Source organism: Globicephala melas, chromosome 16, assembly GCF_963455315.2.
Source record: "Globicephala melas chromosome 16, mGloMel1.2, whole genome shotgun sequence".
Taxonomy (NCBI): Eukaryota; Metazoa; Chordata; class Mammalia; order Artiodactyla; family Delphinidae; genus Globicephala; species Globicephala melas.
Window position 1 is genome coordinate 11,097,868 of NC_083329.1, and position 17,865 is coordinate 11,115,732.

Below are 17,865 nucleotides of genomic sequence, written 5' to 3' on the forward strand. Positions count from 1 at the left end.
AAACAAACAAAAAAACACCAAGAGGACGCCATGAGGTGGGCAGACACCAAAGGCTGCTTTACACTCTAGTTTTGCCCAGCGATAACTTTGAGGTCTCTTTGGGTTTGTGCTTTGGGGCTGTTGCAAAGCCTGTGCAAGGGCTCGCACTATAAATGTATAAACCGGACCCCGGGAGTTTTCCCCCTTCGGTCCTGCAGAGTGACACCCAGCAAAACACCTCCCTCGGCCTGCGACGCCGGGCTCCGGATCGTGAGGCCGCGCCTGCCCTTCCTTTCGCCCGTTTCTAAGATGGCGGCCGCTCTGCCGCCGCGGCCCCGCCCCTCCCCGGCCCGCCCCCCTCCCCCCAGCAGGCCCGCCCCGCCTCCCCGCCGCGGGACCGCGCAGCGCGCTCCCGCCGCCTCTCCCCGCGCGAGCTCCACCCAGGTCGCAGGCAGCGCGGTCGGCGGCGCCTATTTCCCGCCATTGTGCAAAGTGGAGGTTGGGGGCCCGCACGCGCCGCCTGCCCGTCTCCGGCAGCGCCTCGCTGCCGCAGCCACAGCCGCCGTTCTCTGAGGCGCGGGGAGGCCGGGCGGCCCGCGCCGCGAGGCTCACCCTGCGTGGGAGGGCGCGGGCGAGAAGCGGCCGAGCCAGCGAAGAGGAGCAGCGGCTCGGGACGCCGGGCCGCGCCGGCTCCGGCCCGTCTGCGAGATGCCCTGTGGGGAGGATTGGCTCAGCCACCCGCTGGGGATCGTGCAGGGCTTCTTCGGTGAGTGGCGGCGCCGGGGGCGGGCTAGGGGGGCCGCCGAGTTGACGGAGCCCCGGGCCCGGCCCCGCCGCGCGGCCCCACGCGGGGCTACCTCGAGGGCTCGCGCGGCCGAGACGGCCAGCCGGGCCTGCGCTGGCCGGCGTTCCACACAGCGAACTTCGGGCCGCGGCTTCCCGGGCCCGGCCGCAGGTGCCTCCCACCTGCCCGATTCGCGATTCGCAAGCGGCCGAGGTTACGCCGCGAGGAGCGGGCGGGCGGGCGGCCGTGATTGACGGCCTCGCTTCCCTTTTTGGCCCTGCTGGCGGCCCGAGCCCCGCTGGCGGCCCGAGCCCCGCGTGCGGCACAGCTCGGAGGGGCCCTTGAACCTTCGCGAGGGCCGGCGGAGATGGGGTGAAGGAACAGCACTTTGCCTGGGGGAAGCCTGCAGGATATTTCAAAACTTCCGGTGTGTCGGGGGAGTACTCGCTCCCTCGCAGCAGAAGTTGGCTCTAACTCCTGTATTACACACATCCTTTCTTTTCGAGATAAGATATAGTGTTAACAGCTTAATTTTTCTTTAAGGGTGCCTTTAAAACCAGCCGGGTCTCCATCTCCTCTTGTGCCAGAGGTAGCAAGAAATGTTGAACTACTCAAACGCGCTCCTACATAGAAAGAGCTTAGAATGTGGCAGGCAAGCTTAGTAAATTTTAGCTGCAATTATTGCTAATGCCACTTTTCTGGTAAGGAAAATTTAGGTTTGTTTGCAGTTAACTAGGCATTTTGGCCACAACCCCCATGTGTTTTGCGCTTAGGAGTGGTAGACGCAAACCCGAACAGAAATCAGTGTGTTAGATCAGAACACCTGACGTGTCAGGAGGTAACTTAAACTTGTTGAGTGGCCTTCCTCACTTAAGACGTTGTGGGATATTAGTGAGAACGCCTATTAAGAAGCTCAGTAGTCCCCAGCAGCCAAAACCGATGGCAGAAAATGTGTGTACTTCTTGCAGGAAAGGCTCACTCAACAAATCTTCATTCATTTTCCTTATAATTTGAACTAGTTTAGTTAGCTGGTTTCCCAGGCTGAAACTAGAAGCAGCAAATGAGGAGAAGGGCTGGATAGGCAACCGGACTGTAGGCAGTGAACACCGACAACCTGATAAAGAAGAAATTTAGAACTATGCATATGTTGTTAAAAAAATTTTTTTTTTGAATCACTGTATATCCATCAAGGGTGCTTTTGAGGAAGGGGCATATACCTCTCCACTGAATCCTAGTGATTGATGTTCGTAATGAATACTGGAACTAATAATTGATTTCCAAAGTGATGGCACCAAAATGTGGAGTGAAGATTAAGTTGCACAGTAGGTTTAGGAGGGTTCAGGGGCGTAAGTACTTTTTAGGAAAAATCTTTCAAAAGTAAGTTTTGGTGCTTAAAGGGTGAAGTTCCCGTTATTGATGTTTAGAAAATTTATTTATGAGAAATACCCCTATCCTAGTCTTGCTGGATCAATGAGATGATTTTATATTTGGTATATATTTGAATGTATTTGTGTCAGATTTTGTCTCCTGCATGTATGATCCTAAGAGGCAGACGCCTCATTATAGTACAAAAGGTGTAATTTGGATATAAAATATTGGCTTCACAGTATTTTGTAAAGTTTGTGTAGTGTTGTGGGAACCTGGACCTTGTGGATGTGTTTCCCTCCAGAATGTTTTGTTCTCATACAGGTGTGTCTTACAGAGAAAACAACTAATACTTACAGTCATGATGTTTTTGTAGAAGCTGTTCTGATGTATAGTATATATTTTTGCTATATTTTCCTATCACTGTGAATATATTGAATAACTTTATCATAACAGCATTTACAGGTGAGAAGTAAGTGAGGTGTTAAACTTGTAGACTCTTTTTGGTTTAGTAGGAAATTGTTTTGAATCCATCTTTCCCCCAGATAGAAAAGGAGTGCCCGTCTGTTGTGGTTTATGAAGCTTCTGGGCCCCGCCCCTGCCCAGCTCTCAGACCTCATCACTATATTCCCCCTCATATTGAACCTTTTTTCAGTTCTTTGATTTTGAACCTTGCCTCTAGGCTTTCTGCATAGGCTATTTCCTTTGCCTGGTCCCCACTTCCTCTCCCAGGGCCACTTTCCTGGCTAAATCTTACTCTTCCTTTGGGAACCTCAGTTAGGTACCTCCTGCTGCATGTAATTATAGGATCCTGTGTGGCCTAGAAATTAGCTTGTAAAGCATGTTGTTGAAATCACTTGTTTCTTGGGTTCCTCGGCTGTATTTTAACCCTGGGAATTCAGGCCGTGTATCTGCTTTATTCACCTAGAATATACCTGTACATCAGAAGGGCTCCGTGAACATTTGCTGAGGAGAGGCAGTGGAAAGACTGATTAATCAATCAGAAATGGTATAAATTGTGGTGGTTACTGTGACCACAAATCTAAACTAAGGACAGTCCTGGTGGACATTGTATTGGTTCAGAGAATGCAATGTGATCGTACCAGGTATGAGTTACTCTCACATGCAAATCCTAATTCTTTTTTCTTAGTTTGGATAAGAAACTTTGAAATTCTCTTAGAGGCCAGTCATAACTGTATGAATCATAATTCATCTTTGTGAACCAATCCATATTTTGAATTTGTATCTGCCATATTACAACTGTTCGTATGTAATTTTTTTCCTATAAGCCTTCATAAAATGCCTTTTATGTTTCTGTACCAGTTTCTAAAAGATTTTATATGTAGACTCTTGAGGGCCAAAGGCTTAAGATTTAGGAATACTTTATTGGGCTCTGTTATGTGCGTAATGCTGATGGCTCAGTCCCCACAGTGCTTGTTCATTTACTGACCCATATTAAATTGCTTCCCTTAAACAAGAGCAGGAATCTTAGATGAGAAAAAGTTTTGTATGCTTCTTTTTCTTTTAATCATTTTTTATTTTAAAGAAGGAGTTTTTTTCCTGTGAATTAATAACTGCTGTTAATTTCAGAAAAGTAGGAATGCTTATCAACTGATTCTTTATGTACGTTCTCTTCACTTTGCTGGTTGGGTCAGGATTATTAGTTCTGATTATATTCAAGGCACTTTGGTCATATCTAACAGAACTAGAACTAGACTAGCTCATGAAAAAAAGGACGTTGGTGTGTGGAGGAGGGAAAGGAGTAGTATTTTATCACTAGCAGTTTAGAGAATTTAAAGCAATAATAAAATCATCTAAAAGTCTGTCTGCTTTTTTATTGTCACCATGATTCTGTACCGACAGTTCACCCCCTTTTGTCTGTATCCACCTTCGATCTCTCCTACCACCTGGCCCTTGTTAGACCACTGAAAAAAAGTGATTTGTTATAAGGCTATAAAACCCAAAGGCAGGGAGGGTGGCTTGGTATCCCAAGAGACTGCTGAATGGAATTGGAAAACTAGCAGGAATCCAACCAAGCAGTGCTTCTCAGTTTTTCTCCCTTAGGCTATGTTCATCTCTGCACACAAACTTTATCTTTCTCTGTTCCACAGCTCCCAGTTTCACCTGTCAGTTCCAACCCACTTGAGCTAGCATCTTTATCTCAATCCCAAATTCCAGGGTTAGAGAATCTGATTGGCCCACCGTGGAGTCAGGGGTCCACTAGTCAGCTATGGCCAGGGCAGTGTTATGTAGGATAGTCGTAACTATTGAGGCCCATACCTCAGCAGTGGGGGAAGTTCTCAGAGAAGATGAATGGATTGGGCAGCTGTGGCAGAAGCATAAATACATATATCTATACATGTGCATATATGTGGATATATATACGTGTACATATATGCATTTTAAAATTATTGAATAATAACTTGCCTATGGTTAAAAAAAGCCAGCATGATAGTATTAAATGAAGAGTAGAAGTATGCTGCTCTTCTCCCACTGAGGTCACCAGTTTTAACTGTTTCCGATTATAGTTCTTTTTTCTTCATTGAGATATAACATAAAATTCACTGTTTTAAAATGTACAGTTCATTGGGTTTTAGTATGTTCACTATGAGTGCAATTATCACCACATTATTTCCATCACCCCAGAAAGAAGCCCCATTATCTGTTAGCAGCCACTCCCAACTGCCCCCTCCTCCCTCCTCTTGCAACCACTAATTTACTTCTGTCTATGGTTTACCTAATCTGGACATTTCATATAAATGGGCACATATAACTTGTGGCCTTTTGTGTCTGGTTTCTTTAACGTAGCATAATGTTATCGAGGTTCATTTATGTTGTAGCATGTATCAGTACTGTATTTGTACAGTACTGATACATGTATCAGTACTGTATTCCTTTTTATGACCAAAGATAATGTTCCATAGTATGGATATACCATATTTTGTTTATTCATTTATCCATAGGTGAACACTTGGCTATTGTGAATAGTGCTGCTGTAAACGTTCATGTACAAGTTTTTGTGTGAATATATGTTTTCAGTTCTCTTGGGAATATGTCTCAGAGTGGGATTGCTGAGCCATCTGGTAATTTTATGCTGGAACTTTTTCCCAAAGTGTGTGCACCATTGTACACTTCCACCAGCAATGTGTGAGGGTCCCAATTTCTCCAGTCCACTTCAACACTTGTTATGATCTATTGTTTTATTAGTAATAGCCATCCTAATGGGGGTGAACTGGTATCTCATTGTGATTTTGATTTGTATTACTGTAATGATAATAGTATAATAGTGTCTTTTCATATACATATAGGCCATTTATATATCTCATTTGGAGAAATGTCTCTTCGAGTTCTTTGCAGGTTTTTGTTGATATTTTTATTTTTTTTGGCCACACCACGCAGCTTGCAGGATCTTAGTTTCCCGACCAGGGATTGAGCCTGCGCCCTCTGCAGTGAAAGCGCAGAGTCCTAACCACTGGACTGCCAGGGAATTCCCCTTTGCAGATTTTAAATTGGGGTTTTGTCTTTTACTGTTGAGTTATAAGAGTTCTTTATATATTCTGAATATTAGACCCTTATCAGATATATGATTTGGAAATATTTTCTACCATTCTATAAATTGTCTTTTCACTTTCTTGATAGTGTCTTCTGATGCAAATTTTTAATTTTGATGATGTCCAGTTTATCTCTTTTTCCTTTAGTTGCTTATGCTTTTGTTGTCATATTTAGGAAACCATTGTCTTATGCAAGGTCACAAAGATTAACACCTATGTTCTTTCTAAGAATTTTTAAGTTTTAGCTCCTTACATTGAGGTCTTGGATCCATTTTGAATTAATTTTTGTATATGGTATGAGGTAGGGATCCGAATTCATTCTCTAGCATGTGGATATCTAGTTGTCCCAGCATGTTGTGTGTGTGTTTGTGTTTTAACATTTACCAGTTTATTTTGAAGGATATCATAAAGGATGCAGATGAAGAGGTACATAGGGCAAGGTGTGGAAGGGTCCCTTGTGGAAGAGCTTCTGTCTCCATGGAACTTGGGTGTGCTACCCTTTCAGTATGTGGTTGTGTTCACCAGTCTGGAAGCCCCACAGCACTGTTTGTTGAAAAAACTATTCTTCCCCCACTGAATGGGTTTGGCAACTTTGTTTAAAAAATGTGTGTGTGTGTATCATTTGACCATAGATGTATAGCTTTATTTCTGAACTCTCAATTTCATTCCGTTGATCTATATGTTTACCCTTCTGCCAGTACTATGTTGTCTTGATTACTGTAGGTTTGTAGTAAGTTGTTTTTATTTTTTTTTTGCAGAATAATTCTTTATTTTAATTTTTGGCTGTGTTGGGTCTTCGTTTACTTTGCAAGGGCTTTCTCCAGTTGCGGCAAGCGGGGGCCACTCTTCATCGTGGTGCGCCGGCCTCTTCACTGTCGCGGCCTCTCGTTGCGGAGCACAGGCTCCAGACGCGCAGGCTCAGTAGTTGTGGCTCACAGGCCTAGTTGCTCCGCGGCATGTGGGATCTTCCCAGACCAGGGCTCGAACCCGTGTCCCCTGCATTGGCAGGCAGATTCTCAACCACTGCGCCACCAGGGAAGCCCTGTAGTAAGTTTTGAAGTGGTATGTGAGTCCTCCAAATTTGTTTTTTTTTTTTTTAAGATCGTTTTGGCTCTTCAGAATCCCTTGTATTTCCATATGAATTTAGGATCAGTCTGTCATTGCTGCAAAAAAAAAGGCACTTGGCATTTTGATAGGGATTGCATTGAATGTGTAGTGCGTTTAGTTCTTTTGGTAATAGAGAATAGTAAAGTTTACAGATTCTATGATAGGGAGGGTGGGAGGGAGACGCAAGAGGGAGGAGATATGGGGATATATGTATATGTATAGCTGATTCACTTTGTTATAAAGCAGAAGCTAACACACCATTGTAAAGCAATTATACTCTAATAAAGATGTTAAAACAAAAAACAAAACAAAAAAGATTACAGATTCTAGAGCCAGACTGCTGCTTAACTACAGGGCCATACCCAGGATATTTGTCTATAATCATTTTTTAATATCTCCCTTCTTTATACTACAGAATTATTTTCAGTAATAATCATGAAATAAAGCTATATGCAGTGCTTAAGGTAATTACATATTTTCAAAATAGATCTAGACATTGCTTCTATCAATTTCTCCCTGCCCATTTTAGAATTTTTTGTTGTTGAGTTCTGTTATGTTGATGTTGTTTCATGTGGTATGGGTACCACACTTTAGATTTGAATAAGTTTGTATTAATTGTATAATTAATGAATTTTTTGTATTAGCAAGTTTCAGCAGACAAAACTCAACTGTTTACTTGGTAGTGTTTATACCTACCTAATAGTTTGAATTTTGGTCTTTTAGTTATAGTTTGATATCATAATATTTTATATAAAGAATTGTCTGATGACTAATAAGTGAATTTTGATAAAACTGAAACATCTGCAAAAGACACAAATTAGAGAGATACCAAATCTTTCCACTGATGTTACTAACATATTTTCATAATTCATTCTTTAGCTTTAAAACAAATAGCCATTTAAAAAGAATACATTTCAATTTTAAGATATGATTCAGATTCAGTAAAATTTTCATGTATGAGTAAAATTTGCACCTACTGCACCTCTCACTTCTCACTGTTTCACTGATTTATTAAACACAAATAACAATTCCAACAAGTTGTCCCATGGAAGATAGAATTGAAGTAACTCAAGTTCTCCTTCTTCATCTTTACAATCACTGGGTTATTGTTTGTTTATTTAAAATCTTTTGTATACATGTAGGACTCTAGAGTACCACAGGGCTTGGGGGATACTAACTGCTCTAACCAAATTTGGACTGTTCTGTACCACTGAGAAATTTACTATCCAGACATATTCATGTAGCTGTGTCTGTTGGGAGCCAAGTGTGTAACTGAGGATTCTTCAAATTACCTTCTATGTAGAATGCAATATTCATTAAAGGTTAAGTAGTAAAAATGTGCTAATTTGACACTACCACATGTATTACTAAAACTCAGCAGTAGTTTTAGTTTAGTTCCCACAATTGTTTGGGATTAATACCAACAAAAGATTTTCCAAGGAAGAATATTTTATCACTGACATGGTTTAGAATTGCCAATTCAGAGTGATGGTAGAAGCAGAATGAATTTTAGTTGGTTTTATTATTTTTAAATTCTCTGCAGGAAATGTATCTGTTATTGCTAGCACTTAGGGTAGACTACTCCTACCACTTCTGTAGTAGGTCACTGCTTGGCCCCTCTTACTTCCTAACTTTGAGTGTGAACATGTCAAATTAATTAACCTTTCTTTACCTCAATTTTATCATCTATAAAATGGGACTAATAAGAGAATCCAGTTTTTAAGCCTGTTAAAAGGATTAAATGAGATAATGCATATAAAGTGCTTAGAATAGTGCCTGGCACAGTCTTCTAAGTGTTCACTAAACATTAGCTACTATACTTTGGTAAAATTTATAATTTACAACCATTATTCTAAACAGTATATATTTTACTTCCATTTGAGTCTCAGTGTGTACTTTTCCCCCCATCCTCATTTTTGAAGACTTCTTTAGAGCTGTTTTAAGTTCACCACAAAATTGAGCAGAAGACATAGAGATTTCCCAAATAACCTCCTGCCCCACACATGCATAGTCTCCCCTCTGTTATCAACATGTACTACCAGGGTGGTGCATTTGTTATAATTGGTGAACTTACACTGACACATCATTATCACCTAAAGTCCATAGTTTACATTATGGTGCATTCTTGGTGGTGTATATTCTGTCGCTTTGGACAAATGTATAATAATATGTACATACATACATTCATCATAGCAGCATACAGGATAGTTTCTGTGCCCTAAAAATCCTCTGCGCTCTGCCTGTTAATTCTCCTCTCCCCTCTAACCCCTGGCAACCACTGATCTGTTTTTTACTGTCTCCATAGCTTTTTTTGCCTTTTCCAGAATGTTATATAGTTGGAATCATATAGTATGTAGCTTTTTCAGATCGGCTCCATTCACTTGTGATATGCATTTAAGTTTCCTCCATGTGTTTTCCTAGCTTGATAAGTGCATTTCTTTTTGGCACTACATTCCATTGTCTGGGTATACCACAATTTACTTATCCATTCACCTAGTGGAGGACATCCTAGTTGCTTCTAAGTTTTGGCAGTTACAAATAAAAACTGCTATAAACATTTGTGTATAGGGTTTTCGTGGACATAAGTTTTCAACTCCTTTGGGTAAGTACCACGGAGTGCCATTGGTATGGGTAGAGTATGTTTAGTTTTATATGAAACTGCCAAACTGTCTTCCAGAGTTGCTGTACTATTTTGCATTCCCTCCAGCAATGAATGAGAGTTCCTCTTGTTCCACATCCTCTCCAGCATTTGTTAGTATTCTGGATTTTGGAGTGTAGAGGTAGCTCATTGTTGCTTTAATTTGCATTACCCTAATGATATACAATGTGGTGCATCTTTTGCTTATTTGCCACCTGTATATATTCTTTTTTAAAAATATATCTTTATTGGCGTATAATTGCTTGACAATGGTGTGTTAGTTTCTGCTTTATAACAGAGTGAATCAGCTATACATATCTCCTATACATATCTCCTCCCTCTTGCGTCTCCCTCCCACCCTCCCTATTCCACCCCTCTAGGTGGTCACAATGTATGTATTCTTTTGTGAGGTGTCTGTTCAGGTCTTTGACGCATTTTTTAATTGGGTTGTTCATTTTCTTACTGAGTTTTAAGGGTTCTTTGTCCTCCAGCTTTGTTCTTTGTTCTTCACTATTGCTGGCCATTCTGGGTCTCTTGCCTCTCTATAACTTCAGATTCAGTTTGTCAGTATGCACAAAATAACCTGTTGGAATTTGATTGGAATTTCATTGAATGTATAGGTCAAGTTGGGAAAAACCAACATCTTAAAAATATTGAGTCTTCCTCTCCATGAACATGGACTATCTCTCCATTTATTGAGTTCTTCTTTGATTTCTTTTGAGTTTTGTAGCTTTCCTCCTCTAGATCTTATACATATTTTGTTAGATTTATACCCAAGAACTTAATTTTGGGGAATGCTACTACAAATGATACTATGTTTTTAATTTCAAATTCTACTTGTTCACTGGGAGTACATAGGAAAAGTGATTGACTTTTGTATGTTAGCCTTGCATTCTGTAACCTTGTTTTAATAGCTTATTAGTGCCAGGAGGGTTTTTTTGGTTGATTCTTTTGGGTATTCTATGTGGAAAATCATGTCGTCTGCAAACAGAGAGTTTTATTATTTTCTTTTCCTATCCATATACCTTTATTTCCCTTCCTTGTCTTACTGCATTAGTTAGGACTCCAGTACCATGTTGAAAAGGAGTGGTGAGAGAGGGGGCATCCTTACCTTGTTCCCGTTCTTAGTGAAAAAGCTTCTGGTTTCTCACTTATACTATTTTTAATTCTTCTGTTGCTTTCCTTTTAGATTTACAGGCATGTTCTTTTTTCCTCCAACAATTTTAGATACTAATTCAAGGCTTTCACTGAGGAAATTAGTGTCTCTTTACTGCCCTCCATTGCTTCTACCCAATTTGTGTCAGTCATTGTATATTACCAAAGTTTATAATATTTATATTCTATCTGTGACTATAATTTGTGCTTTGTCTGATCATGTTAGAAAGGTTAAAAATCAGAATAAATGAACTACTGAATATAACCAAAAAGAAATACATGGATATAGAGAGCAAACTAGTGGTTACCAGTGGGGAAGAGGAAGGAAGGAGTGGCAAGATAGGGGTAGGAGATTAAGAGGTGCAAACTACCATGTATAAACTAAGTAAGCTGGAGTACAATCTTGTCATTAAATTATTTTGGTTTAAGAATAGTCTTTTAAGAACAAGGTCAAATCATTTCTCTTAAACCCCAAGGTTTAATATCAAGCCATAATTTACAGTTTTTCATAATAAAATAGGTCTTGGACTTCATCAAATGCTTGGTTCTGTATCCCCCGAGAAGGTCATTTTTTTTTTCTTTAATCTTTTAGTGTGGCAGATTACACTAATAGATTTTCTAATAACAAACTTGTGCATTATTGGGATAAAAGTACTGCTTGAACATGATTTTTTAAATATATATTCCATTGGATTCAGAAGTTAATAGTTTATATAGGAGTTTTGCTTCTTTATCTTTTGTGAAGTTGCCCTGAAACTTTGCAGAATTTTCTGGACTTGGGACTTCATGGGATTGGGAGGAAGGATTAGCTACTGTTTCTTTTGTTTCTCTCATTGATATTGGACCTACAATTTTTTTTTGACCAAATTGTGATAAAAATAAGAACTCAGTCTTCTAATCTTGTGCCAATTTTGGCAACTTATATTTTTTCAGAAATTCATCCATTTTATCTGAATTTTCAAAATTATTAGTTCATACTTCATGATATTATATATAGTTTTTAGTATTTATCTATAGCATTTCTCCTTTTAAAGTTTTGTTACTTTTTCCTTATAGTTCTGTGTCTTATTTGTATCCTGTTGTTTTTATTTATTTGTATATTTTATTCTTTCTTTCTTTTTATCTTTTTCTCCTGTACAGGCGTGCCAGAAAATTTGTCTGTCTTAATATTAATCATTTGTATTGGTGTTTTTGTTCTCCATTCCATTGATGTCTGCTCTTAGCTTTATTTCCTTTCTTACTCTTTGGTTTGTTTTATTGCTCTTCTTTTTTAATTAAAAATTTTTTTTCTTTTAAATTAATTTATTTTTTGGCTGCATTGAGTCTTTGTTGCTGCATGTGGGCTTTCTCTAGTTGCGGCGAGCAGGGGCTGTTCTTTGTTGCGGTGCACAGGCTTCTCATTGCGGTGGCTTCTCTTGTCGTGGAGCGCGGGCTCTAGGCGCGCGGGCTTCAGTAGTTGTGGCACGTGGGCTCAGTAGTTGTGGCTCACGGGCTCTAGAGCGCAGACTCAGTAGTTGTGGCGCACGGACTTAGTTGCTCCGCGGCATGTTGGATCTTCCCGGACCAGGGCTCAAACCTGTGTCCTCTGAATTGGCAGGCGGATTCTTAACCGCTGCGCCACCAGGGAAGTCCCTATTGCTCTTTTTTTAGCTTCTTAACTTGAATGCTAATAAACTCATCTATTTCCATTCTCTCTTGGTATTTGATAAATGTGTTAAAATCTGTAACTTTCTTCCTAAACGCCACTTTAGTAGCCCACAGATATTAACCTGTACAGGTTTCTTTGTCATCCAAGAGTATTTGATAATTATCACTCCATATTCCTTTCTAAACTAAGGATTTTTTAATAGTATAAGTTTATTTGTTTTTTCTTAAATCATCAAGGACATGAGGATGCAGTTGTTTTAAGCTTTCCTTTTGTTATTGAGTTCTTACCTTGTCACATTTTGGTCAGAAAACATTGTATGTTTCATATCTATTGAGGTTTCCTTTGTGGCTAGTACATAGAACTTTTTGTGAATGTCCTGTGTACTTAAAAAATGCACTCTCTGTTTGGATATTTATATATTTATTAGAGAATTTATTAATTATCTTATTCATTTTGCCATATTATTTGTTTTTGTGTTTTGTGCTTAATTTATGTTTTGAGAGAGCTGTGGAAAAGTCTAATTGTGATTGCTGTTTTATTTTTTTTCTCTTTAGTTTTGAAAGTTGTTGCTTTATGTATTTTGGAGGCTATGTCAGGTATATATGTATCTTATTTTCTTATGTTAAAATTTAATTTACTTATATTTGTTTGTATTATTGCATTTTCTCCCCATTGAAGAGAATTTTGACATCATTTTCACTAAGTTCTCCTGGCATTTTATTCACATCATTTTTTTACTCCAGACTGTTATCTTTTCGTGGATGTTCTTTAATGAGCCTGTTGAATCACTCCTTTAATTTGTGTCAGTTGCTTTTTAGGTTTGTTGCTTAGTTTTCATACTGGGATTTTTTTTTTTTCCATTGCGTTCATGAATTCTGTTGTTTCTTGGATCCTGTGTCTACCTCTTTATTGGAGTCTTTTTAAATTTTAAATTCTTTTTAGGAAAGGTTGTGTGAGAAGAAGAATCAGAGGCGCATTACATAATGATAAAATAGTCAATTCACCAAGAGGACCTAAATGTAAATACACCTAGCAAGAGTTTCAAAATACAAGCAGAAACTGACAGAACTAAAAGGAGAAATAGACAAGTCTGCAATTATAGTCGGACATGCTACTACTCTTCGCAGAACTGTACCAGAACTAGTGGAGAGAAAAGCAGCAAGGATATAGAACACCATCAGTCAAATAGATCTCACTATTGTAGAACCCTCTACTTAACAACAGCAGAATACACATTCTTTTCAAGTGCACATGGAACATTCATTCACCAAGGTAAACCACATCCTAAGTCATAAAACAAATATTTAACAAACCTAAGAGAATTGGAATCATCGAAGTATGTTCTCTGACCATAATGTAATTAGAATAGAAATCAGTAACAGATAACAAGAAATTCAGACTTGTGAAAATAACATTCTGAACAATTTGTGGATCAAAAAGAAGTCACAAGGGAAATTTTAAAATATTTTAAACTAAAGGAAAATGACAACACAACATATCAAAATTTGTGAGATAAGCCAAAGATGTACTGAGAGACTTCAAGGGCATTTATTAGAAGAGAAGAAAGGTCTCAAACCAATAATTTAAGCTTATACTTTATGAAACTAGAAAAGAAGAGCAAAATAAACGCAAATCATACAGAACAAAGGAAATAATATAGAGCAGAAATGAATGAAGTTGAAAACAGAAGAAAAAGAAAATCAATGAAACCCAAAGCTCGTTGGGTGTTTTGTTGTTTTTTTACCCAAAAAGATCAATAAAATTCATATGCATCTTCAGACTGGCAAAGAAAAAAGAAAGGAAGACAAAGATTACTGACATCAGGAACGAAATGGGAGATACTGTTAGAGACATGTGAAAGAATAATACAGACACGAAAAGAATAATACAAACAGCTCTCTGGGCATAAATTGAACGACTTGGATGAAATCGACCAATTCCTTAAAAAACACCCTATTAATTTCCTATTTCTTTTGTAACAAACTACCACAAATTTAGTTGCTTAAGACAACATAAATTTATTTTTTTATTACAGTAGAGTTGATTTACAATGTTGTGTTAATTTCTGCTGTATAGCAAAGTGATTCAGATATATACACACACACACACACACACACACACACACACACACACACACACATTCTTTTTTATATTCTTTTCCATTATGGTTTACACAAGATATTGAATATAGGTCCCTGTGCTATACAGTAGGACCTTGTTGTTTATCCATTCTATGTATACTATTTCGCATCTGCTAATCCCAAACTCCCAATCCATCCCTCCTCCACCTGCCTCCACCTTGGCAACCACAAGTCTGTTCTCTATGAGTCTGTTTCTGTTTTGTAGGTAAGTTCATTTGTGTCATATTTTAGATTCCACATATAAGTGATGTCATATGGTAGTTGTCTTTCTCTGTCTTCACTTAGTATGATAATCTCTAGGTCCATCCATGTTGCTGCAAGTGGCATTCATTCTTTTTTATAGTCAAGTAGTTTTCATTGTATATATGTTCCACATCTTCTTTATCCATTCATCTGTCGATGGACTTTTAGGTTGATTCCATTTCTTGGCTATTGTGAATAGTGCTGCTGTGAATATAGGGGTTCATGTATCTTTTTGAATTATAGTTTTGTCCATATGTATGCCCAGGACGGGGTTGCTGGATCATATGGTAACTCTATTTTTAGTTTTTTGAGGAACCTCCATACTGTTTTCCATAGTGGCTGCATCAACTTTCATTCTCACCAGCAGTGTGGGAGGGTTCCCTTTTCTCCATACCCTCTCCAGCGTTTGTTACATAAATTTATTATCTTACACTTCTGGAGGTCAGAAGTCTGATTTGGGTCTCACTGGGATAAGATCAAGTTGTCAGCAGGACTGCATTCCTTTCTGGAGGCTCTAGGGGAGAATCTACTTCCTTGTCTTTTTTCCAGCTTCTAGAGTTTGCCAACATTTCTTGGGTTGTGGCCCCCCTCCATCTTCAAAGCCAGCAACAGCTGGTCAAGTTTTTCTCACATCTTCTTACTCAGACTTCCTCTTCTGCCTCCTACCACTTTTAAGGACCCTTGTAGTTACCTTGGATCCCCCCAGATAATCTCCCTGTTTTAAGGTCAGCTCCGCCTAAATTCCCTTTTGCCATGTAACAATATATTCACAGGTTCTGGGGATTAGAATGTGGACATCTTTGCGGGGGGGGGGTGTGCATTATTCTGTCTACCACGGCCACCTACTATCCAGACTCACTCAAGATAAAATGGAGTTCCCTCCTCTCAGGTCCACTCTCCCTCCATTGCCCACCTGGAACCTCAGTTTTACTTTTTGTCTCTATGCATTTGCTTATTCTAGGTACTTCATATAAGTGGATACAGTATTTGTCTTTTTTGTCTGTATTATTTCACTTAGCATGTTTTTAAGGCACATTCTTGTTGCCGTAATTGTCTTTTGACAAATATACAAAAGCCAATTCAATAGAAAAATAAGATTATTTTCAACTAAGATATTGGAACAATTAGACATTTAAATGCAGAAATATTACTTGCAACCTAAATCTCATGCCTTATAGAAAAACAAACTCAAAATGGGTCATAGATCTAAGTGTTTAAACTGTTAAACTTTTAGAAATAAAGAGAAGATCTTCATGACCCAGGGTTTGGCTATGAGTTCTTAAACATAATTCCAAAGACAATGCATAAAAACAAAAATTTGATAAATTGGGCTTCATCAAAATTATAAACTTTGTTTTGCAAAAGCATTGTTAGGCAAATGAAAGGCTGAGAGAATATACCTGAAAATCATATATCAGATAAAGGACATATCTAGAATATATAAGGAAAATGTAATGATTATTAAGCCAGTTTAAAAAGGGGCAAAAGATTTAAGTAGATTTGAATGGACACTTCACCAGAGAGGATATAAGGATGGCAAATAACCACATGAAAAGAATTTAGTATCATTAGTCACTAGGGAAATGCAAATTTAAAGCATAATGGGATATCGCAACTACTGGTAGAGCTAAAATTTTTTTTTTTTTTTTTTTTTTTTTTTTTGCGATACACGGGCCTCTCACTGTTGTGGCCTCTCCCGTCGCAGAGCACAGGCTCCAGACACGCAGGCTCAGCAGCCATGGCTCATGGGCCCAGCCGCTTCGTGGCATGTGGGATCTTCCCGGACCGGGGCATGAACCCGTGTCCCCTGCATCGGCAGGCGGACTCTCAACCACTGTGCCACCAGGGAAGCCCTAGAGCTAAAATTTTTAAAAAATTTTGACAATACCAGGTAGTGGTAAGAATGCAAACAGCTGAATCTCTTATACCTTGCTGGTGAGAATGCAAAATGGTACAGCCACTCTGGGAAATAGGCAGAATCTTAAAATGTTAGTCGTAATAATATATACATATATATATGTATGTGTATATACATACACACGTACATATATATATATATACCTAGCTGTCGCATTCTTAGGTTTTTCCCCTAGAGAAATGAAAGCTTATGTTCACACAAAAAGTGTTTATAATGGTTTTATTTATAGTCATCAAAAGTTGGAGACCATCTAAATGTCCTTCAACAGGTGAATGGAGAAACAAATTGTAGTTCGGCTGAACAGTGGAATATTACTCAGCAATAAAAAAGAAATGAACTATTGATACACTTATGTGTTGGGGGTTCCAAAACCAACCGTATGTTTGGAGATTCACTAAAATGACATATATGACTCAGTATGTAGTTGTACTCCTGGCTAAGATTTATTAAAGCAGCATGGTAAGGATACACAGCCGGATCATAAGGGGAAAAGACAGATGGAGTCTCTTGGAATTTATACATAGTTTTCCTTATGCTCTCTCCCATGGGAGAGTTCATAGCTTGGAAGACTCGATATTGTTAAGATTTCAGTTCTCCTCAAATCTATACTATGCAATATAAACCTAATCAAAATTTCAGCAGACTTTATATAAAAGTCAACAAGTTGTTCCTCAAAATTATTTAGAAAACTTGAGGATCTAGAATAATCAAGACAGACTTGAAGACAAAGATGAAGAACATAACTACCTGATTTTAAGACTAACTATCAAGCTGTAGTGATTAAAACAATATGGTATTGGCATAAGGATAGACAACTAGATCAGTGTAACATAACAGAAAGTCTAGAAATACATTAACGTAAATACAATGAGTTGAGTTTGACAGTAGTGCCAAAGCAATTTATTTATTTATTTATTTTAAAAAAATCTATCATTTATTGCTGCTGAGGACCAACCAGGAGACTTTCCCCCAGTCACAACATCTATTTCTCATCACTGATGGACTTGGAACTATGATAGTTTGCTAATTCTATAGCAGGAAAGATTGGCAGTGTATGAGTGAAGTTCCTGTCTTTGACCATGGGTTTAGTGAGTGCATATGTTTAGTGAGTGGTTATTTTTTGCATATTTTCTCTTTGGTAGATGTGTGACAGTTAATTGTTACTCTGTTTGCCAAAGCAATTTACTGCTAGAAAGTTGTTTAATTAAATAATGCTGGTACAAATGGATATCTTTTTGGAAAAAAATGAGCCTTGATGTCTATGTCACACTATAATCAAAAACATTAATTTGATATGGATTACAGACTTAAATGTGAAAAGTGAAAAACAGGAGAA

General features: G+C 38.7%; 1 protein-coding gene across 2 annotated transcripts in view; it reads left to right on the top strand.

The window, feature by feature from the left end:
* Positions 1–441: 441 nt before the first annotated feature.
* MCMBP (minichromosome maintenance complex binding protein) overlaps positions 442–17,865 on the top strand; it is a 67,604-nt gene continuing 50,180 nt past the window's right edge. For both annotated transcript variants that reach the window (XM_030839397.3, XM_030839398.3), the window contains exon 1: positions 442–745. In XM_030839397.3, coding sequence (XP_030695257.1) covers positions 688–745 — 58 coding nt within the window. In that variant the 5' untranslated portion in view covers positions 442–687. The remainder of the gene's footprint in view (positions 746–17,865) is intronic.